General features: G+C 43.8%; 1 protein-coding gene across 6 annotated transcripts in view; it reads left to right on the top strand.

Moving 5' to 3' along the window:
- Window positions 1–18,786, top strand: part of SRGAP1 (SLIT-ROBO Rho GTPase activating protein 1) — a 324,413-nt gene that overhangs the window by 134,641 nt on the left and 170,986 nt on the right. For 3 of the 6 annotated variants that reach the window (XM_055118176.1, XM_055118173.1, XM_055118175.1), the window contains exon 2: window positions 17,024–17,238. The exons of the other annotated variants lie outside the window; for them this stretch is intronic. In XM_055118176.1, the coding sequence (XP_054974151.1) occupies window positions 17,151–17,238 (88 nt within the window). In that variant the 5' untranslated portion in view covers window positions 17,024–17,150. The remainder of the gene's footprint in view (window positions 1–17,023; window positions 17,239–18,786) is intronic. 6 annotated transcript variants of the gene reach the window in all.

Below are 18,786 nucleotides of genomic sequence, written 5' to 3' on the forward strand. Positions count from 1 at the left end.
CTGAAATATTAGTAAATTCATTTCTTTTAAAAGAACAGGGACCCCTGTATTGAAGTTGCATAGTTCTCATCCTAACAGAATCCTATGCGGCAGCCTCCCAGCAGTAACGGGCCCGCTGGGAGCCCCTCTGTGTGACTGGATGGTTCTGTTCTGGCCCAGTAATGTGAGGCAGCTCGGGTCAGTGTGCCTCAGGAACCATTAAGCCTAACAGAACTTGGAATGTAGCAGCTAACTGAGCTGGACAGCCAGAGAACGCAGTGGCCTCCTTCAGCGCCCCCGTCCAAACGTGATCATGTGCTTGGAGTTGGTTGGGGCTGAGTCCTCAGTTGTGCAATAGGACTTTGACAAGTTACTGATGCTGGTTTCCTTCTCTTGCGCGGCATGGCCGTGAGTCAGCCTCTTAGGCATCCTAGGTTTGTAAAGCACTGGGAGCCACGGAAGGTGATATGATACTTCACGACATATAATGTGTTTGGGAAATATTGATAGTCAGGTTTAAGTATAGACCAGGAGATGAAGCAGAAGTGTGTGGAGTGCCTGAACGCCTCTGGCGTCCTTTGTCAAATCCAGCCCGGAACCATTGCCTTTGCTGTGTTTCAGGGGGCATTCTGCAGGGGGCAGGCTCTGAGGGGAGGGCAGTGAGCAGAACAGACTTTCTTCCCTCCTGGCTCCTTTTGGCCTGTGGGGGAAGACTGATGGCCCATAGGTAAGTAAAGGCATGGGGGGTGGGGAGCTGTGTGCAGTGGGGAAGTCAGCGGGTGGGTCAGGGACGTCGGCTCCTGCAGCCGCAGCGCTGGCATATATTTGGGATGTGATCAGTGTCGTTAAAGGAAGTAAAGTCTGAGTTGAGTTGTCTAGAGGGGAGGTGGCAAACCCTGGGGGCATCTGCAAGAGGACTGAGCCCACCAGGCAAGGAAGTAGCCCCGAGGCCAGAGCACGTCCAGTGCGCTGGAAGGGGAGCGTGGAGAGGAAGTGACTTGGGCAAAGGATTGAGAGGGCAGTGATGAGACCCATCCTGTGGCTGTCCCCTGAGTGCTGCTGGCTCTCAGTAGAAGAGGGAAACATGATTTTATTTTCTCTTTGGAAAGATGCCCTGGGCTTTTAAAAATGTCTATTTTGAGGAGGGGGCGGGAGGGGTGGAAGGCCTGGAGATAGTCCAGCAGTTAGGGCTTGGTGGTCCTCTGAGCACTGCCAGGAGTAGCACCACACCCAGTTGGCTGAGAAGCATCCGTGGGCCTCCCAAGTTGCACTTGGTAACCTCCCCCGCCCCCATCCCTCCTTGGAGAATGTTCTCTGCAGATTGGATGGTTCCTGGGGCTGGAATGCCGCCTTTGCATGCAGGAGCCCCGGGGTCAGTCCCAGCTGTTCTTTTCATCTCTGTAGAATAGGTAATTGAATACTGTGACAGAGATTTTTTTAAGGTTTTGGTACTTTCTGATAACCAGTTTGAAAATCATATCTTTCATTTCATTGGGCATTCTTTCCCCCCCACAGCTGGTGTTTAGTAGAAACTATTTTCTAGGAGTTGTGTTAATTCTGAAGAGAATCATGGCTATGCGATGTATAGAGGATTGAGTTTGACTACAGGGCGTCCCTGCAAGGCTTTTTGCTGATAGACTAATTCAAAAACTTCAGTGCAGGGGGTGGGGATGGATCTGGAAAGTTTGTTCAGTCAGGATTCTATACTTTATTTGTGGATTAAAAGAATTTATAATTTTAACATTTTTTAAAACAAATTATTTTTCTCCTCTTTGTTGTGTTACCTCCCTATGTCCAAGGGTCACACACTGAGGGTATAAAGGAGATCACAATTGTGTTGTGTTATAGGGATTCACATGTAGAGATGCGGGTGGTTCTGGGGGTTAAACTTACAGCCTAGTCCTTGGGGTAGATACTCAGCTGCTGAGACACATCCAAGATCCTTGTCTCAAATTCTTTTTAAGCAGAATGTTCCTGTTTACGAACATTAGTGGCACAGATGTGCCAGCTGAGAAGTTTGCAGCGGCACTGGAAAGAGAGTACACAGCAGGACGGGCACTGCCTTACACATAGCTGACTCCAGGTTCCATCCCCAGCACCGCATTTGGTGCCCAACACGTGCCAGGAGTGATCCCTGAGCACAAAGCCAGGAGTCAGCCCCGAGCACAGCCAGTATGGCCTCAAAGCCAAAACAAAATCCAAGAAACAACAACAAAAGAGAATTCTTTGCCAAATTATCATTGTGTCAGGTCCCATGCTTGACATAAAACACATGCTCACTAGTTTCAACCCTCGGCAGCTTCCTTATGAATCCTTCCAGAGATTCAAGGAGGTGCATGTGTGTGAGACTGTGTGACAAGCACAGAAGTCTGGAAGATCTTAGGTGATAAATAAGGCTTTGCAGCAGTGTGATGTTTGAGGGGCTGGAGCGATAGCACAGTAGGTAGGTAGGGTATTTGCCTTCTATGCGACGGACCCGGGTTCGATTCCCAGCATCCCATATGGTCCCCCGAGCACTGCCAGGAGTAATTCCTGAGTGCAGAGCCAGGAGTAACCCCTGTGCATCAATGGATGTGACCCAAAAAGGAAAAAAAAAAGAATTTAGCATTTGAAACAGTTTTGTTTATTGTTGCCCAAACTTGAATGCAACTAAAACTAAGTGGAAAAATAAACTTGGTATATCCAGATTATAGGATGTTATTCAGTGCAAATAGAAGTAAGATACCAACCATGAATAGACATGGAGAAAACGTAAATGTTTATGATGAAGTGAAAGAGGTCAATAAAGTCATTCTGAAAATATGGGATACTGGGAGCTTGAGGGGCGTCTTTGTACCTTCTGCTCCATCAAATAGTAAAATGCTCCATTTTATTATACTCCAGTCTACTTTGCTATGAAGTTAAAAATGACTCAAAAATTAGCATGTAGCCTACCCGGCTGGGTTCCATCCCTGGCATCCCATATGGTCCCCAAGCCCCACAGGAGTGATGGCTGAGTGCAGAGCTAGGAGAAGCCCCTGAGAATCAATGGGTGTGGCCCCCAGACCAAATCAAAACAAAAATCTCCTATTTCAAGGTTTCTTGAGAGCAGGAAAGATACTGTAGGCTTAAGGTGCTTGTTTTGCACACAGCTGGCCACACTCTGATCCCCAGCACCACAGTTGGGCCTCAGCACTTCCAGGAGTGATCCCAGAACACAAGACACCCACAGACCTATATAACACATAATTTATTGATACAGCATAAACATAAAGATGCTTCCCCCATGTCGGCCCAGTTTCTGGGCAGGCTCCCTTCATTGGTAGGATATGTTTATCTTCTGTTCGCTTGTTCTGGGAACAGACTGGTGGTGCTCAGGACATGTTCCCAGTATTGCTCCCAGTATTACTGGAGGGTTTGGGAGAACCATGTGGTGCCAGGGATCAGGCGTGGGCCTCTTTCAAACAAAGCATGCATCCCAGCTCTTTCGCTATGTCCAGGCTTCGTGTTTGTCTTTTGAGGATCAGTAAACAAGACACAATAATATTTTTGGTGACAGGCTTGAGGTATAGTTTACATACTGTACACTTCATTATGTATACTGAAATGTAGATTATTTTTATGCAAACTGAATCGTGCAGGCATCATCCCCAATTGATTTAGAATATTCTCATCATCCCCCAAAGTGCCTGCCTATTAGCCATCACTCCCCACCCTTCCCCCTGCCTCAATAGACAGGGCCAAAGCATCATGAGTCTGCAAATCCACATTTTATCTGGATTATTATGTTTTTTGTTTGTTTGTTTTTGTTTTTTTGTTTTGCGACCACACCCAGCAATGCTCAGGGGTTACTCCTGACTCTACACTCAGGAGTGTAGAGGTGCCTCAGAGACCATATGGGATGCTGGAGATCGAACCTAGGTCAGTCGCATGCAGGTTTAGCATCCTCCCCCCCTGCAATGTTGCTCTGACCCCCTCTAGTCTGGATTATTTGCCTCTTCTGGACCCTTTATCTTCATGGACTCATCATATTTGTCCCTTTGTGATTGAGGTACTCTTTCTCTTGGAATGATGTTTCCAGTGCTCATCCATGTTGTAACATGTACCAGCATGTCACTCCTTTTTGTTTCTAAATAATGCTTCATCGTGTAACTAGACTGCACTTTAGCCGCCATTGGTCACCTGGGTGCTTTTTACTGTGGGACTGCTATGCACAGTACTGCTGTGGCCACTAGGATGGACAGTTGTTTGGCCAGGTCACACTACCATGGAAGATCATACGCTGCTGGAGATGAGAGAGTCACCGTCTCCTGCCTAGGAGCTGGACAGTAGGTACAATGGCACTGGCCCCCTTTCTGGGCTTGCTCTTCCACCTCCAGCGTGTTGTCAGTCTGCCCATCAGTGTCAAACCTCAGGCAGGGCCCCCTCATCCACGCTGCCCACCACAAGACCAGAGAGCCTGTCACTGTGCCTGCAATAAAGTGAACGGAAGTCCCTGGCGCTGGAATCAACTGGGAAAAAGGAACCTGAGCCGAGGCCCCTTCTCCAAGGGGCCCCCATGGAACTTTGCTTCTCTGCTCCAGGCTGGTCCAATGCCTGGTGCCCAGAGTAACTTTTGTAGGAACTGAGTTGGTATGTGCTGGGCCTGTTCCTCCCTGCACCCAGCTTTGTGCGGAGAGAGAAGAGCCGCCTGGAGCTGAGTGTAAGCACATGGGCGGGTGTGAGGGAAGCAGACGGGCAGATCGAGATGCCGCCGGGCCCATCTGCTTGTCTTTGGTGCTTGTCCACGGGCTCCTTAATGTGTTCTTTCTCTTCTCGTCATGCTTTCTTCCTGGAGAGTTTGGCTCTTTCGTCTTTCTCTTTCTCCTTTAGGCATGCTTGCGGCCCAGTCTTGCCGGGACTCAGTGTAGCGCAGTCCAGAGGGTGCGTGGCTGCACCTGCAGCTTCATTCTGCGTAACTCCCCGGGTGTCCAGTCTGGGAGAGGGATAAGCACAGTGCCAGTGTGGCCCCGGAGGAGGACAAAGGGAACAGCACTGCATTCCCTGGGGTGGCTCCTCCAGGCTGGGAGGGCACAGGCTCGGGGGTGGGTTAAGCACTCTCCATACTGTTCTGAAGTCTTTAGAGCCGCCCTACTTTCCTGCCCTCAAGTGTCTGTCCGAACACCGTGGGGACTGGAGTGTGTCTCTCAGATGGCTCGGAACATGCCTAGGGGGTGGTGAGAACTGAGTGCAGACACTGGGGTGAGGGTGTGGCTGTGGCCCTTGGCTTCCCAGCAAGTTCCAAGAGCTCCAGCCTAGCCCCGAGCGGCCCTCCAGGCCACCGTCGTGAGTGACGGGTACCCCAGCACTGCCAGCCCCCGACGACACAGGGACGAGAGCCCTTCTCACCCCAGGCTGCTTCCCTGCTCCCCACCCAAGCTGCTCATTAGCAACTGACCTGTGAAGTGTCGCAGGCTGAATATGTGACTATTACTGATGACTGATCATTATCCTTGGCTGGCTGGACTTTATGAATGACTTTACTGAGCATTTCATACAGTGTGACAGGGATCATTTTGAAAATGCCGTAGGGGGGCGGGAGGTAGCTCCAAGGGCAGGAGGCTGTTTCCAGCAAGCACGAGGCCCCAAATCTGGGCTCAGTCGCTGGCACCATATGGAGACACCCCCCGCCCCAACTCTACTTAGGAGACCCCCTGCCCACACACACCCAGAAATAGTTTGTGGACAGTGAAGATTAGCACTTAATTTGCGGTCTGTGTGAAATGTCCTTTTCAGATAAGAGCCTGTATCATTACTTAAAAAAAAAACCCAAAAAATAAAATTCATAACTGTTAAATTTTTAATCCAACTCAAAAAGTTATATTCCACTCCTAATGGTAGGCCTTATCAACAGAAAGTTAATTTTTCTAAAATTATTTTTAATATTGAAACTCCACTTACTCCTCCCCTTCTTTTTCCCAGTGTATCAGATCAATGGTGTGTCTCTTTACAAAGTTGTCCATTTATTCCAAAAGGCTTATTGACATCGGACAGCTGCTGTTTTGAATGTAAATGAAAAATCCTTCCCAGGAAGGAAATACAGATTTTTGTATTATACTTTAACTAGTCTTTGTTAGTGGTAGAATGAAATTTTTTTCCATCACCAAAAGATAGGAATTGCTTGGCCACTTCAGTCAAAACATGGTCATGGTGAGACCCAAAGTTGAATGTGGCACAGTCTGTTTAATTGTCCCTTTACCAGAATACCAAATACCATCTCTCCTAATCCTGAAACAGGATGCCATAAAAGTCACTGCATTTCCCCAAATGAATAAAATTTGAAATTATCATGGAGAAAATGAGTTTTGATGACCAAATTCTGGTTTGCAACATTTCTATTCCTTTCAGATATAGCTAATCTATAAAAGGAGGACGCCTGCTCTTATAGTTCATTTTCCTTTAATTTAATATTGATGACCCCATGGTTGATTAAGCTAGCAGTGAGATTTACTGTATTTCTTAAAATAGAAATGAAGTCTGATGGATCATTTGTAGCTCATATAGGAACTGAATAGATTTAATTTAGCTAGCATTTATCATGAATATTTAAATCCATGTCATTAGATTATCTGTAGTTATTTTATGAGGATTTTCTGATGTATTTCTTTCCAAATTGAGGGGTGTTTTTCTATTTTTTTTTTTGTTTATTTTTTTTAGGGAAGAAGTTTTAGAGATTTATTAATAGTGATTCCTAATTGTGTTTTTTTTTCTTTTTCCTTTTCTTTTTACAGATTAGACTTTTAGTTAATGGTAATCATTACATGATGCTTAAGGATAGATCTCAGTGAAGTAGGACAAAGTAGGACATTTTCTATGTAAGCCTGTATTTAAATTTGTTTTCTTTCTTTCTTTTTTTTTTTTTTTTTTAATTCTGGACCACACTCAGCTGGGGGGAGAGAGAGAGAATGAAAGGCTTCTGGAGTTGGGTGCATGGACTTTGGGCCTTTGATCAACAGACGATAGGTAGAAATAAATGGCTTCTGAAGTGCCTTGTAAGTTCGTTCATATAACGATCTCTGATTCTTCTGTTTCTCTACTATGTATGCAAAGAGGAGACAGGTGCAGTTATTTGGAACCATGGTTTATACCGTAAAGCCTCTGAAAGCCAAGAGTTAATGGGACATGTCCCAGCTGTAGGTGCTGAAGTGATCTCTGCTCATTCTTCAGTCAGAATAAATGGTTCTGACCTGCAGAAACAGATACTTCTAGTGACATTAGATAATCATTCAGATGTAGGCTGAGTCCCAGAAGAGAACGGTGAAGGGAAGAAACTGTTCTTAATTGTTTTCAGTTCTGAGAAAACTAGGGTGAGAGGCTTTAGAGTAAGTTAAGTCATTGCTGTCCAGGGTACAAATTAATTTACTTAAAGTCAGGAAATAGTATTACTTTTCAAAACATGCCACACTAAGTGATTTTAATATTTTTAACCTATGTTTACATCACTGCTTCTTCCCTGGCTCTCCATCTTACCATGAATCTGAATTTATTTCTCTTGTATTTCTTTTTTTTTCCTTTTTGGGTCTCACGTGGCAATGCACAGGGGTTACTCCTGGCTCATGCACTCAGGAATTACTCCTGGTGGTGCTCAGGGAAACATATGGGATGCTGGGAATCGAACCCAGGTCGACCGCGTGCAAGGCAAATGCCTACCCGCTGTGCTATCGCTCCAGCCCCTTCTCTTGAATTTCTGACAATGGAAGAAGCATCAGTTCTGCTCTCGAAGCTTAGCATTGCTCAGTCAGAGATCACAAACGGTGATCTGGCATAAGAAGAGGTTTTATTTGGCCTGCACATGGTTTTGTTTTAATTAAGTAATTGCTAGAATTAACAGTTTTGGAGATTTTCTTTAACCTCCTAATCCAGATTTCTGAATTCTCGAGACCTCACCCCTTGCCCATCAGAAAAATCAAACTTGGCATAAGTGTCCCAGGTTTTCTCCATAAATCTGGTTCTGTCATGCATGTGTTCCCACGTGCACACGGTCATTCCCTTCCCTGGTCTTTCTACCCACTGCCCCTTCTCTCTTCTGTGGACTTGCCTGTAACTCTTGCTCTGTATCCAATCTTCAGTCATTGTTAAGCTGCCCCCAGGAGGGAACTGCTGTATGAATAGTATAAAGCTTTTCATTGTGTCTGGCATTGTTCTTTCCTTTGCGGTGCTCTGAGGGGCCAGCCGCTCAGCCAGGAAGCAGTGTGAGGAAGAAGGAATGTGTTCTTCCCACTTGGGACCGCTGACACTCCAGAGAGCCCGAGTCTGGAGCCTGGGCTGGCGTGCCCTGCGGAGCAAGGCTTGCCTGAGCACGGGGTTCCTTGGCACCTGTGCTGGGGGAGGGCCTCGTTGAGTGGCAGAGGGCTTGATGCCAACCATTCAGGCAGTTTCTGAATGCTGGCAGCCAAGAGAACATCAGTGGAGCCTGAGAGGAGCCAGGAGTGTTTGTGGCCAGAAACATCAAAACTTCAAAGGCAAAAAAAATTGTACCGTGGGGTGATGTAGAAACTGGTCTTGAGTTGGGCTCATGTTTACAGAGAAGGAAGAGGATGTAAAGAGTTCTCTGGGACAACTACCTGTTTTTAATGACCTTTCCACTCCACTGCCTGAGGTGCCAAGATAATTAAACTGCTAGAGAAGCTGCTAAACTTAACCAGGAAAGTAGGATGACGGGCAACAAGTTCTACAGCCTGGTGTCAGAGCTCCCTTGGAATTAAGGTACTGATAATGAAAACCAAGAATCAGTCTTAGCGCACACTCCATGAAAATGGAAATGACATGTTTCTGATCAATTTTTTTTCCATCTGTATTTCTAAAAGCTTAAAAGGAGAGAAATTTTACAACTCTGAATTACTTACCTGGTTCTAATAAGAAAGAAAAAAAATAAAAGGTGAGGGCAGGCTTTGACCCAGAAATTCTATTCTCAAGCTGACCTAAGACTGAAATCTGATACCTGGAATTGTTCAAGCAAAATTCTTGAAAAAAATCTAAGAGTCTGCCAATCAGAATAAGAAGGTTAGAACTCGCAAAGGTTCCCCAGAGCTCATGTGATTCAAAACGTTCTGAAGACTGTCCACTCTTACTTGCATTTGTTTCATTTTCTGCACCCTCGTGCCAACTCCTTTCTCCTCTTCTTTTTCCCGCTTGCTCTCCTTGGTTCTCTGCTGCTTTGCTTTTCCATGGAGCTTTGTGTCCTGGGCAGAGACGGCTGCTCACTGGCTTAAGGCCCTTTTCTGGTAAGCACAAGGTTGTGAGCTCCAGCACTGGTGCCACCATGTACACTGACATGATCCTGGCCACCCATGGCCAGGGGTCCCCAGCCAGAGGGAGCAAAAGCCAATTCTTTTAATTTTTTTCTATTATCTCCCCTCATTTAAATTTTTTTCTTTTCCTTTCTTCCTTTTTTTTTTTTTTCTTTTTGGGTCACACCCGGTGATGCACAGGGGTTACTCCTGGCTCTGCACTCAGGAATTACCCTTGGCGGTGCTCAAGGGACCATATGGGTTGCTTGGATTCGAACCCAGGTTGGCCAAATGCCCTACCCACTGTGCTGTCGCTCCAGCCCCTCCTTTCTTCCTTTTATTTTTTAAATGGTTTTGTTTTGTATTTGATGGCCACACCTGGTGGTTCTCAGGAGTCACTTGTGGTGCTTTGGAGACCATCTGGATCAATCCCAGGTCAGCTACTGGTAAGGCAAGTGCTCAACCTGCTGTACCACCTGTCAGGGCCCATCTTCCCACTTTCTTACCTGTCAGCCCCCTGTCTTCTGTTTTGATCTTTTGCCTTCTTCCATCTCTAACACCAGACACAGGGAAATTAAATAGAGCAACAGTCAATGGTCTTCAACCACCATTCATGGACTGAGTCATAGAAAAAGTGCAAACCAGTGTTCAGCCACTTCGGTTGGTGAGCTGGTGTGCAGGACTGGTCCCAGCCAGCAAGAGTAAGAAGCCTGAAGAATGCTGGAGTTGGTAGTGTGGTCAGAGAGGGATGAATGTCAAAGGCGACATCTAGATGGCAGGTTCATAAGAAGGAGAGATATGGGAGAAGTTAGCAGGTTTAGGGATTTGAAGGAAAATTTTTCACATATTCCTAAAAAATGCAATAAGAGTTATTTGTGCATCTGATTTATTTTACAAAATGAATTTCTTCCAGAAAGAGCAAATAGGGAAAAACATGCAGGACTGAAAACTAATATTGCATTTGGGATCACATGAAGATGCTATGAAAAAGCACAGCATTCAAAAATATCAGCCCTTGGGGCTGGAGTGATGGCACAGCGGGTAGGGCGTTGTCTTGCTCACAGCCTACCCGGGTCGATTCTCAGCATCCCACCTGGTCCCCTGAGCACCTCCAGGAGTAATTCCTGAGTGCAGAGCCAGAAGTAACTCCTGAGCATTGCCGGGAGTGACCAAAAAGCAATATATATATATATATATATATATATATATATATATATATATACATATATATATTAATAGTAATAAATATACCAGCCCTTTACCTGAGTTATTTCTGATCTGCAGCTTCATTGTAACAGCGAGCTGTACCTTTGTTCAGAGCAAATGGCAAGATAAATAGAACATAAAGTAAATAGGGTGGAGGATAGAAAATAGGTGTTTTAAATAATTTGTAACTTTAAGTCACTTTAATTAAAAATGTAAATCTCCAATTAGAAAAATTTAATCTATAATTAGTAAAATAAAACACATCTAATTATAGAGAAATAAAACACAACTTCCATTATGCTATCTATAAACCCTTCATTCTATAGCCTCAGTATTCTATTAAACATAGCTGACACTGCCTTCCCTTATCTAAATTAAATAAAGCACTTTTTTAAAAAAATCTATTGTCCAAGGTTTGGCAGGAAATGCCATTTCCCGATCATTTCATCCGTTAGAACATAGTTCTGCAGCTGTCTTTTCTAAATATGAAAAATGAACATTTGTTCTTTAATATGGTAAATAAATTGAAGCATTCCCTGTAAGGAGCTGAATTTTGAAAAATATAACCTATTTATTTATATTGAAATTTGCTTCTAAATCCCTTCCTAGTTGGCCCAGCTTCTGCCTACCGTATGATCACAGTATGGAAGAACCTGCCCTCCCTGTCGTACCCTGAGCCCGACACCCAGCCCCTGAGGCGTCACATCGGTGGTGGTTTGCCACAACACCTTTCCGAGACCCACCCCAGTGCCACAGTTTTCTGCAGAGCTGCTAGCTCCCATGGCATCTTCTTTGCTGTGGCCCCTCCTGTGTTCCCCAGTGTCTCCCGAGGACACTGTATCAGCTCCCGAGCCGGATCCTGCTGCGTCACTTGGAGCCAGAAGTTGCTGGAGCTCTCATTGAACTCCCACGGAATCAATACCAAGTTGCCAGTAGCAATCCAGTTAAAGGCTAATAGAAGCCTAAAGAAAATTAACAAATGTGAAATGATTAGTGTTCCTTTTGTCATTACTCTAGATTAAGGTTTTTTGTTATGGTAGAATGTCAGATATATCATTGAGAGCTGTTGAAATCATTAGGATAGTCAATAGATTTAGCTGGCTTTCTTTTCCACTGTTCCCCAGGCCGGGTATTGTTTAAGGATGAAACCTGGAAGGGCTTAGCCACCAGAAGGACCACAGGGAGCAAAGAGTTAATGAGATATTTGTGGGATGATGGATTGTATGAAGATGGGGAGGGCAAGTCATTTTACAAATAAGCAATATATGAATACTAAGTCTAATATATGGATAATTGATCATTTCTGTAACTATTACCTTTATTGAGTCAAACATTTAATAGTTATGGAGTACTATGTGCTTTATGGAAATTTAGAGGCATGATATTTGTACTGAAGGGATTTATAATCTATATTTCAAGGCTTTTAAGAAATTACAATAAGAAGAATGCAACAATGACTTTAAAACAAGAACAAGGGCGGCTGGACTGTTAATACAGCAGGCAGAGTACTTGCCTTGGTGCAGCTGAACGTCCCATCCCATCTTCAACATCCCATATGGTCCCCTGAGTCTCGCCAGGAGTGATCTCTGAGTGCAGAGCCAGGAGCAAGCCCCGGGCACAGTTGGGTGTGGCCCCCAAACAAAACAAAAACCAACCCCAGACAAAGAAAACAACGAAGAGCAAGGAATCTAGGTACATAATTTCCCGTAAAGCAGTAATATTCAGGAAATATTAGGGATTTAACATTTGTTGTTTAGTTCACTGAAACGTATATCTGAATTTGCTTTCTTACTTTAGGTAATTCATAGTCCTCCTTCCTTATGTGGTGCTAAACATCTGGTTGAACTTTCTATGTGTAGAGCCAGGCATCGAACCCAGAGCCTCGTGCACCGGAGCTTGTGCTCTACCGTTGAGCCACATTTCCCAGCCCAGCACTTAAACTTTTATTTCACATGTTCATAGGTTAATCAATATAACTGACACTTCTATAAAATAGCTCTTAATAAATTAGTTAATCTGTCTGCATTCTCACAGATTATCTGATACAAACCTGGACCACTGTCATTGGCTTTATATAATTGCATTATGTGAAAATTGTTGAATATTAGAAATTTGTATCATGAACTTGGGAGTTCAAACCTGAATGAGAATCCCAAGCCCTGGGATTATTAGTTGTATGGATTTGGACAAAATACTTAATTAACCTCTGTGTGCTTTGATGCCTCATCTATATAATAAAAATGACTCAGTTTAAGAGGATTGCTGTAAGACTAAAATGGGCTAGGTTATATCAAGTATATATCACAGAACCTGTAATAGAGTAGGAACTAAAAAAAACTATTATTCTGTTAGATGTAAATGGAAAATTGCTTTGGAGGTTAAACTGTTCTTCTAGATACTTTAAAATTGTAATTACTGCAGTAAGGGAAATAGCCGTAATTTGATAAAGTCTCTGTTTGCATTAAGTCCAATGTTATGGATTTAAAGTTGCTTGAAAGTTTTTCAATCTTGAAACTTATTCAGAAAAAAAAACTTGTGTAAGCTTTTACATTCTCTCCATGAGACTTCATGTTGAATTATATGTGGAAATAAAGTCAGCAATTGGAGAGCGTCTTGAACCTTGTCAGTAACACAACCATTCCAAAACGTAAATCTTTGTACTCTCTACGGATCAATGGTTTCCACACACTGTCTCTTTCTGGTAGTAAAAATCAATCTACTAATACGGTCTTAAATGTCCTTGCTTAATTATAGGGAAGTTAATGAATTCCTGTCTGTTGTGCATGCTAACTAAAAGCTGTACTAACTACAGTGAGTCATTTGGCTCTGTTCTTCCTTAAACTGGCCTTTTCTGCAGTGTAGCTTAACTGCAATCATTGATCATGTCAATTTATTGCTTTATTGTTATAGCTAGTTTTCACAATAAGACAGAATTGTACATTTACCCTTCTATTCTTTGCCTGGAAATGTTATCTAGGCCTAACTGTCATATTCAGCTTTCAAAGTTAAGAGAACAATGCTTTTTTAATAAGCTTTTATTCTGAAATAGTACTGAGGTTTGCATCACTTTTGAATGAAGTTCTGATAAAGAAAACTTTGATTGAAGTATGACTGCACTCCCTGCACAAGGGTCCAGAGTTTTGAGTTCCACTTTTCTTTGAAATCTCAGAGGATGAGCAGCGGGAGAGGGTTAGGTTTATCACATTTCTGTGCCTCCAACAGTTTAGAATTAGAAGCAACCTGATTCTGCATCTATCTCTTAACTCTGTTTGCTTAAATTGTTGCTGATCTCCAATGTCAGAAGCAGAAAGAGACTTTAGGGAGTCCTGTTTTTCATGAGGCCCAGAACTTAGAAAAGTCCCATCTGGACCAGCCATCCTACACTTCCTTCCCTTGAAACTAACCTTCCGGACCAGGGTACAAAAACATTATTTTAACGGCCAGAGTGATAGCACAGTGGGTACAGCATTTGCCTTGCACACAGCCAACCGGGGTCAGTCTGTAGTGCCATTTGGTCCTTCAAGCCAGGAGTGAGCCCTGAGCACTCATGGGTGTGGCCCCCAAACAAAATCATTTTAGCTTATTCTGATAAAGCACATCTCCACTCCCCGCAGTGGCCTGCCTCCTGTGTTTCTCACAGACCTTCAGGTCAGGCCAGCTCCTCTGGAGGGTCCCTGACACAGACTGCGGTCTGTGCGGTTTCCTTTCCTCGAAGTCTTTATTTAGCCTGTGTAGCTTAAACCCTGTTTCTCAGCTGGAGCCCATGTGGCCCTGAGGATGTCCTAAGGGAATCGCAGGTGAAAGCATTAAATGGGAAACTATAGCATGAGACCAGGGGAACAATTGGTAGGACAGGACACAGGGCAGAGGAAAGGGACAAGTCAGAAGGGGACCAGGATCAGAAAAAAGGTTGAGAAATGCTGGATTAGATTTTCCTGTGGAGAACTTGCTTTTTTTCTTTTTTTTTTTATAATTTCTTTTTTCTCTTCATTTATTTATAATTGAATACAGCAATTTACCAAATAAATCATTTCATATCCCCCCTCATTGGAGCATTCCATTGCCGTTGGGAGGGGAATAAGGCAGGTAGATTGTGTGACCAATTTTCAGGGGACAAAGCGTGAGTTCTGCAGAGATTGTCCCTTCTCCCTCCTAGGTCAAGTGACCTTGAGCCTGAACTGCTGTTGCCCCCATAGCCCATCCTGGCCCTGTGCCCAAGGCTGAGGATTTAGTCTCTGACTTGCCTGGTAAGGACTCCACATTCCAGATTTCACTTATGAAACTTAGTTGCTAATTCACTCCTGTCCTGTCTAGATTTGCTGTGTCCTAGAGCTGCATCACTGATTTTAGGGGGTTTGTGTGTGTGTGTGTGTGTGTGTGTGTGTGTGTGTGTGTGTGTGTGTGTGTGTTGGGGGAGGGTTTTTTGACACCCCATTAAGGACAGGAAACATGAGCAGGTGAAATAAATTTTTACAATTGCTTCTGTATGACTGTGGATGTCATTTTTTAATTCTAACATTAATTTATATAAAATTAGCAGTAAGGCACTGTATATTCCATTTTCCTTTACAAGATTTTGAATGCTTATGTATTTTACCTGGGAATTCTCAGTTCTTGCCAGCAGCTAGATTGGGGCAGGACAACTCCAGCAGTTTCTCCACAATGTCGTGGAAAATCAGCATCTACTCCCTGATCACAAGATTAAATGAAAATACTCATTAGTTCCATCCAGATGACAGAAATAAGTGGTTCATAGCTCATTAAAATAATAGGCTCGGGCAGTGGAAAGCCTAGATGCCATTCATTCTTGGGAGGCTTATTGTTGTTGCTTTGCTGGCCTGGTAACTCATAATTCCAGTGGGGAATCAGAAGGCTTACCGAGGCAGCCTTCATTTCATATAGGATATGCACCATTTTATTTATTGTGTACTTTTCTGGAATGCAGATTGGCTTCTGTGTCTTCCACATTCAAAGTTGTTCAGCTCCCCTGCGCTGATATTTTCTATACTTGCAGGTTCACCTGGGGCATCTGGTTCAAACCCCAGCTCCTCCAGGTAGGGGCCTCACTGAGGATTTCTTTTTCATTGCCACCCCTCTGCCCTCGGTTGCTGCTGCTGTGACTGGAGAGGTGACTGCACTGTCCAGTGTTGCTCAGACATTTCTGGCTGTGGTGCATGCCGGGGTGCACACTGGGTGATGGGGCTCTCAGTGATGGAGCTCAGGCTCTCACCATGTGCCCACTGAGGTCGGCAGTCCTTGCGTGCGTGTTTGCAGTTCCCAGTGAGGGCACGTGTGGTGTGAGCACAGTGCTCGCCATGGTGTGCAGGCGTGCTCACACACTGGCTCGCCTGCTGTTAAACTTTGGATATATTTTTTTGCAAGGGTTGCCTGCAACCCTTTTAAATTAAATTTTTTCTTTTTAACTCTAGTTTGGGTCACATGCTTATACTTTGGGCACGGTTTTAACCACCTCCAGTGGTGCTTGTTATTGTTTCTCATTGCCTCCCCTCTGTCCTCAGTTGTGCTCAGCTTAAAGACTTGCCCCTATCACCAAGCCAGCTTGGGAAACTGCCTTGCGGGGTCTCAGGTTTGGTTCTTGAGAGGGCCAGAGAGATAGGACAAGGGTCAGGCACTTGTCCTGTACATGGTCAACCACTGTTTGACCCCAGACTTGCAGATGATCCCCCAGGGCCCCCAGAAGTGATCCCTGAATGCAGCCAGGTGTGGCCCTAGAACAAACCAAAAAGAGCACTTTGAGGGAGTTGTTCTCGTCCTTACTCTCTCTTACCTCTGACAGGCCCTGGTCCCACCTGGAGACCCTCCCCTGTGTCCACTCACAAACTGCCCTTACGTTAACCCCAAGTTGCCTCCGTCAGTGCTGATCCTCCCTCTCCCCCCTCCTAAAGCTCGGGGACCCTCTGGGGACCCTGCAGGACACTCTCTCATTGTGTGTTTGCGTTGCCCCGCTCCTCTCTGCACACGGCGCTCGTGACTCTCAGTCTGTTATTTATAACCACTTGTCAGGGGTCTGGCACAGAGAAATACTCAATAAATATTTTTCTAATGGAAACCTGCTGGCACTAGTACGAGCAGCATCTCCATCTGCTTCTTGGTGGTTTGCAGATTGTTGTGTGCTTTTCATTTGTAGTATCTCATTTAATACCCACACGTGTGGGTGAACTGTTCATTTTACAGGACAAAACCTGCAGAGGTTTAAAGACTCGCCTGTATCCCAGGCCTTGTTGTGATCGATTCTGTGGGTCTTTAGTGCTAAGGCAAATGTAAGAGAAGCATAAATGTTGGACAAGATAAAGTGTCCTTGCGGTCTTTGCCTAACTACATGTTAGGACTCTTACACGGCATTTGGGAAAATTTCTTCTGATTTTTTGGGCAAAGGTACTTACACAAACAGAAAATGTACAGTTTCATACACACACACACACACACACACACACACACACACACACACACACACACACACCCCAAAAGTGAGATTGAGATTGCCTGAGTGAGATTGAGATAATTGAGATGGTTTCTCATACTTTAGAAAGATTATTATGGTTTTTCTTTCTTTCTTTCTTTCTGCTCAGTGATCATGAAGATCGCTTAAACTGCATGATTTGATGTCCAAACCCTGGTCATTCAACAACATATTAGAGAAATGGCCCTGTCTGAACTCAGTCTCTCCATGAAATATTCATCACCCTGTGGTCTCACATGTTTATTTTAAGAATCAGAACTTCCCTTTATCAAAGCAAAAGTAGCCTCTTACTTCCTCCTTTCCTGGGCAATTGCATTTTATTCGGTAAGTATTAGCAAGTTCTGTAGCATAGAGGAACTAAGTCAGTCTCTTTAACGTAAATGAATAGTTTGAAATCAACTGCTTCTTTGGGGTGTTTTGTTCTTACTGAGTTATTGAGGTTAATTCCTTGGTGGTGCTCTGGTAGAACAGAAGTGAAATAATAATTATTTCTAAAAGCAATCCATCTCAGCCCCCTGAAAACAGCTCTTAGTCTTATTTCGTAGATGCTGCTCTCGATTTGAATAACGACTGCTTCGAGCCCTCTTGGAGGTGATGACTTTCTGCCTAAAAGAGATTGTACCCCTGTCCACGATTGTGTGGAAGTCTTGGCACTAAATTTCTCCTCTTTCCTAAACATATTTTCTACACCATTAGAAATTTTAGTAATTAATATGTAAGGGATGCTAGTCGATAAATAAATTTACAATTATTATTACAGTTCTGCTGGCCTGTGAGTAAAGAGAAGTTCAGAATGAAACGAAGCTATTACAGTAAGAGTCATTTCACGGGAGGGTCATTCAGAAGTGCTGCCCGTGTCCTGTTTGATTTGGTCAGCTACTGGCAAGGTCTAGGTGTGGGCCAGGAGGAGCTGTTTTGTTTTGTTGTTGCTATTGTTCCTAGTATTCTCAAAAATGCCTCAAGACCAAAATTTAGTGGAACTGGAATATGGTAATCTTTTTGTTTACAGCAGCAACATTGAGATAAGATCCACATGATCTGTGCAGTTCGCCTGATTTTAAGTGTTTGAGGTAGTGAGGGTTTTTTGTTTTGCTTTTTTTAGCATAGTTTGTTAACTATTGCCACATCAGTTTTGAAACATTTTTATTACCCAGGGAAGAAACCTTGTACCCCTTAACAGTTAACCCTTTCTCTCAACCCTCCATTTCTAGTTAGCAGCTAGTCTCCTTGGTGTCTTTGTGGATTTCTCTATTCTGTGTATTCCACAAGGAGCCTAAGAATCTTCTGTGACTGGCTTCATCCAATAAGCTTGTGTTTTCAAGCCCATCCATGTAGTAGCACGAGTCATTACTTTATTCCTTTTTATGGCTGAATAATACCATATTGCATGACTGTACTGTGCTGTGTTTGATCATTATTTGGTGGATATATACCCAGGAGTATATTTGTAAATTTGTTTAATTTAAATTGTTTATTACTTGTCATATGCTGTTTGTCATTTGTGTATCATTGGAGTTCTTTTCATTTGTTTTCTTTCTTTAACAAAAATTTTTTTTCAGCTTTTTGGGTCACACCCAGCGGTATTCAGGGGTTACTACTGGCTCTGCACTCAGGAATTACTCCTGGTGGTGCTCAGGGGACCATATGGGATGTCAGGGATCAAACCCTGATTGGCCACTTGCATAGCAAATGCCCTACTCACTGTACTGTCACTTCCGCCTTTTTTTTTCTATTGAGATTCTTGGCCCATTTTTAAAAGAAATGGGTTGCATGTGTATTTATTATCATTGAGTTTTTTATATTCTTGTTGCAAGTGCCTTATAAAACATGATTTTATGTGAAACGAAAACTATATTTTATTGGGGAATCAGC

Source organism: Sorex araneus, chromosome 10, assembly GCF_027595985.1.
Source record: "Sorex araneus isolate mSorAra2 chromosome 10, mSorAra2.pri, whole genome shotgun sequence".
NCBI lineage: Eukaryota > Metazoa > Chordata > Mammalia > Eulipotyphla > Soricidae > Sorex > Sorex araneus.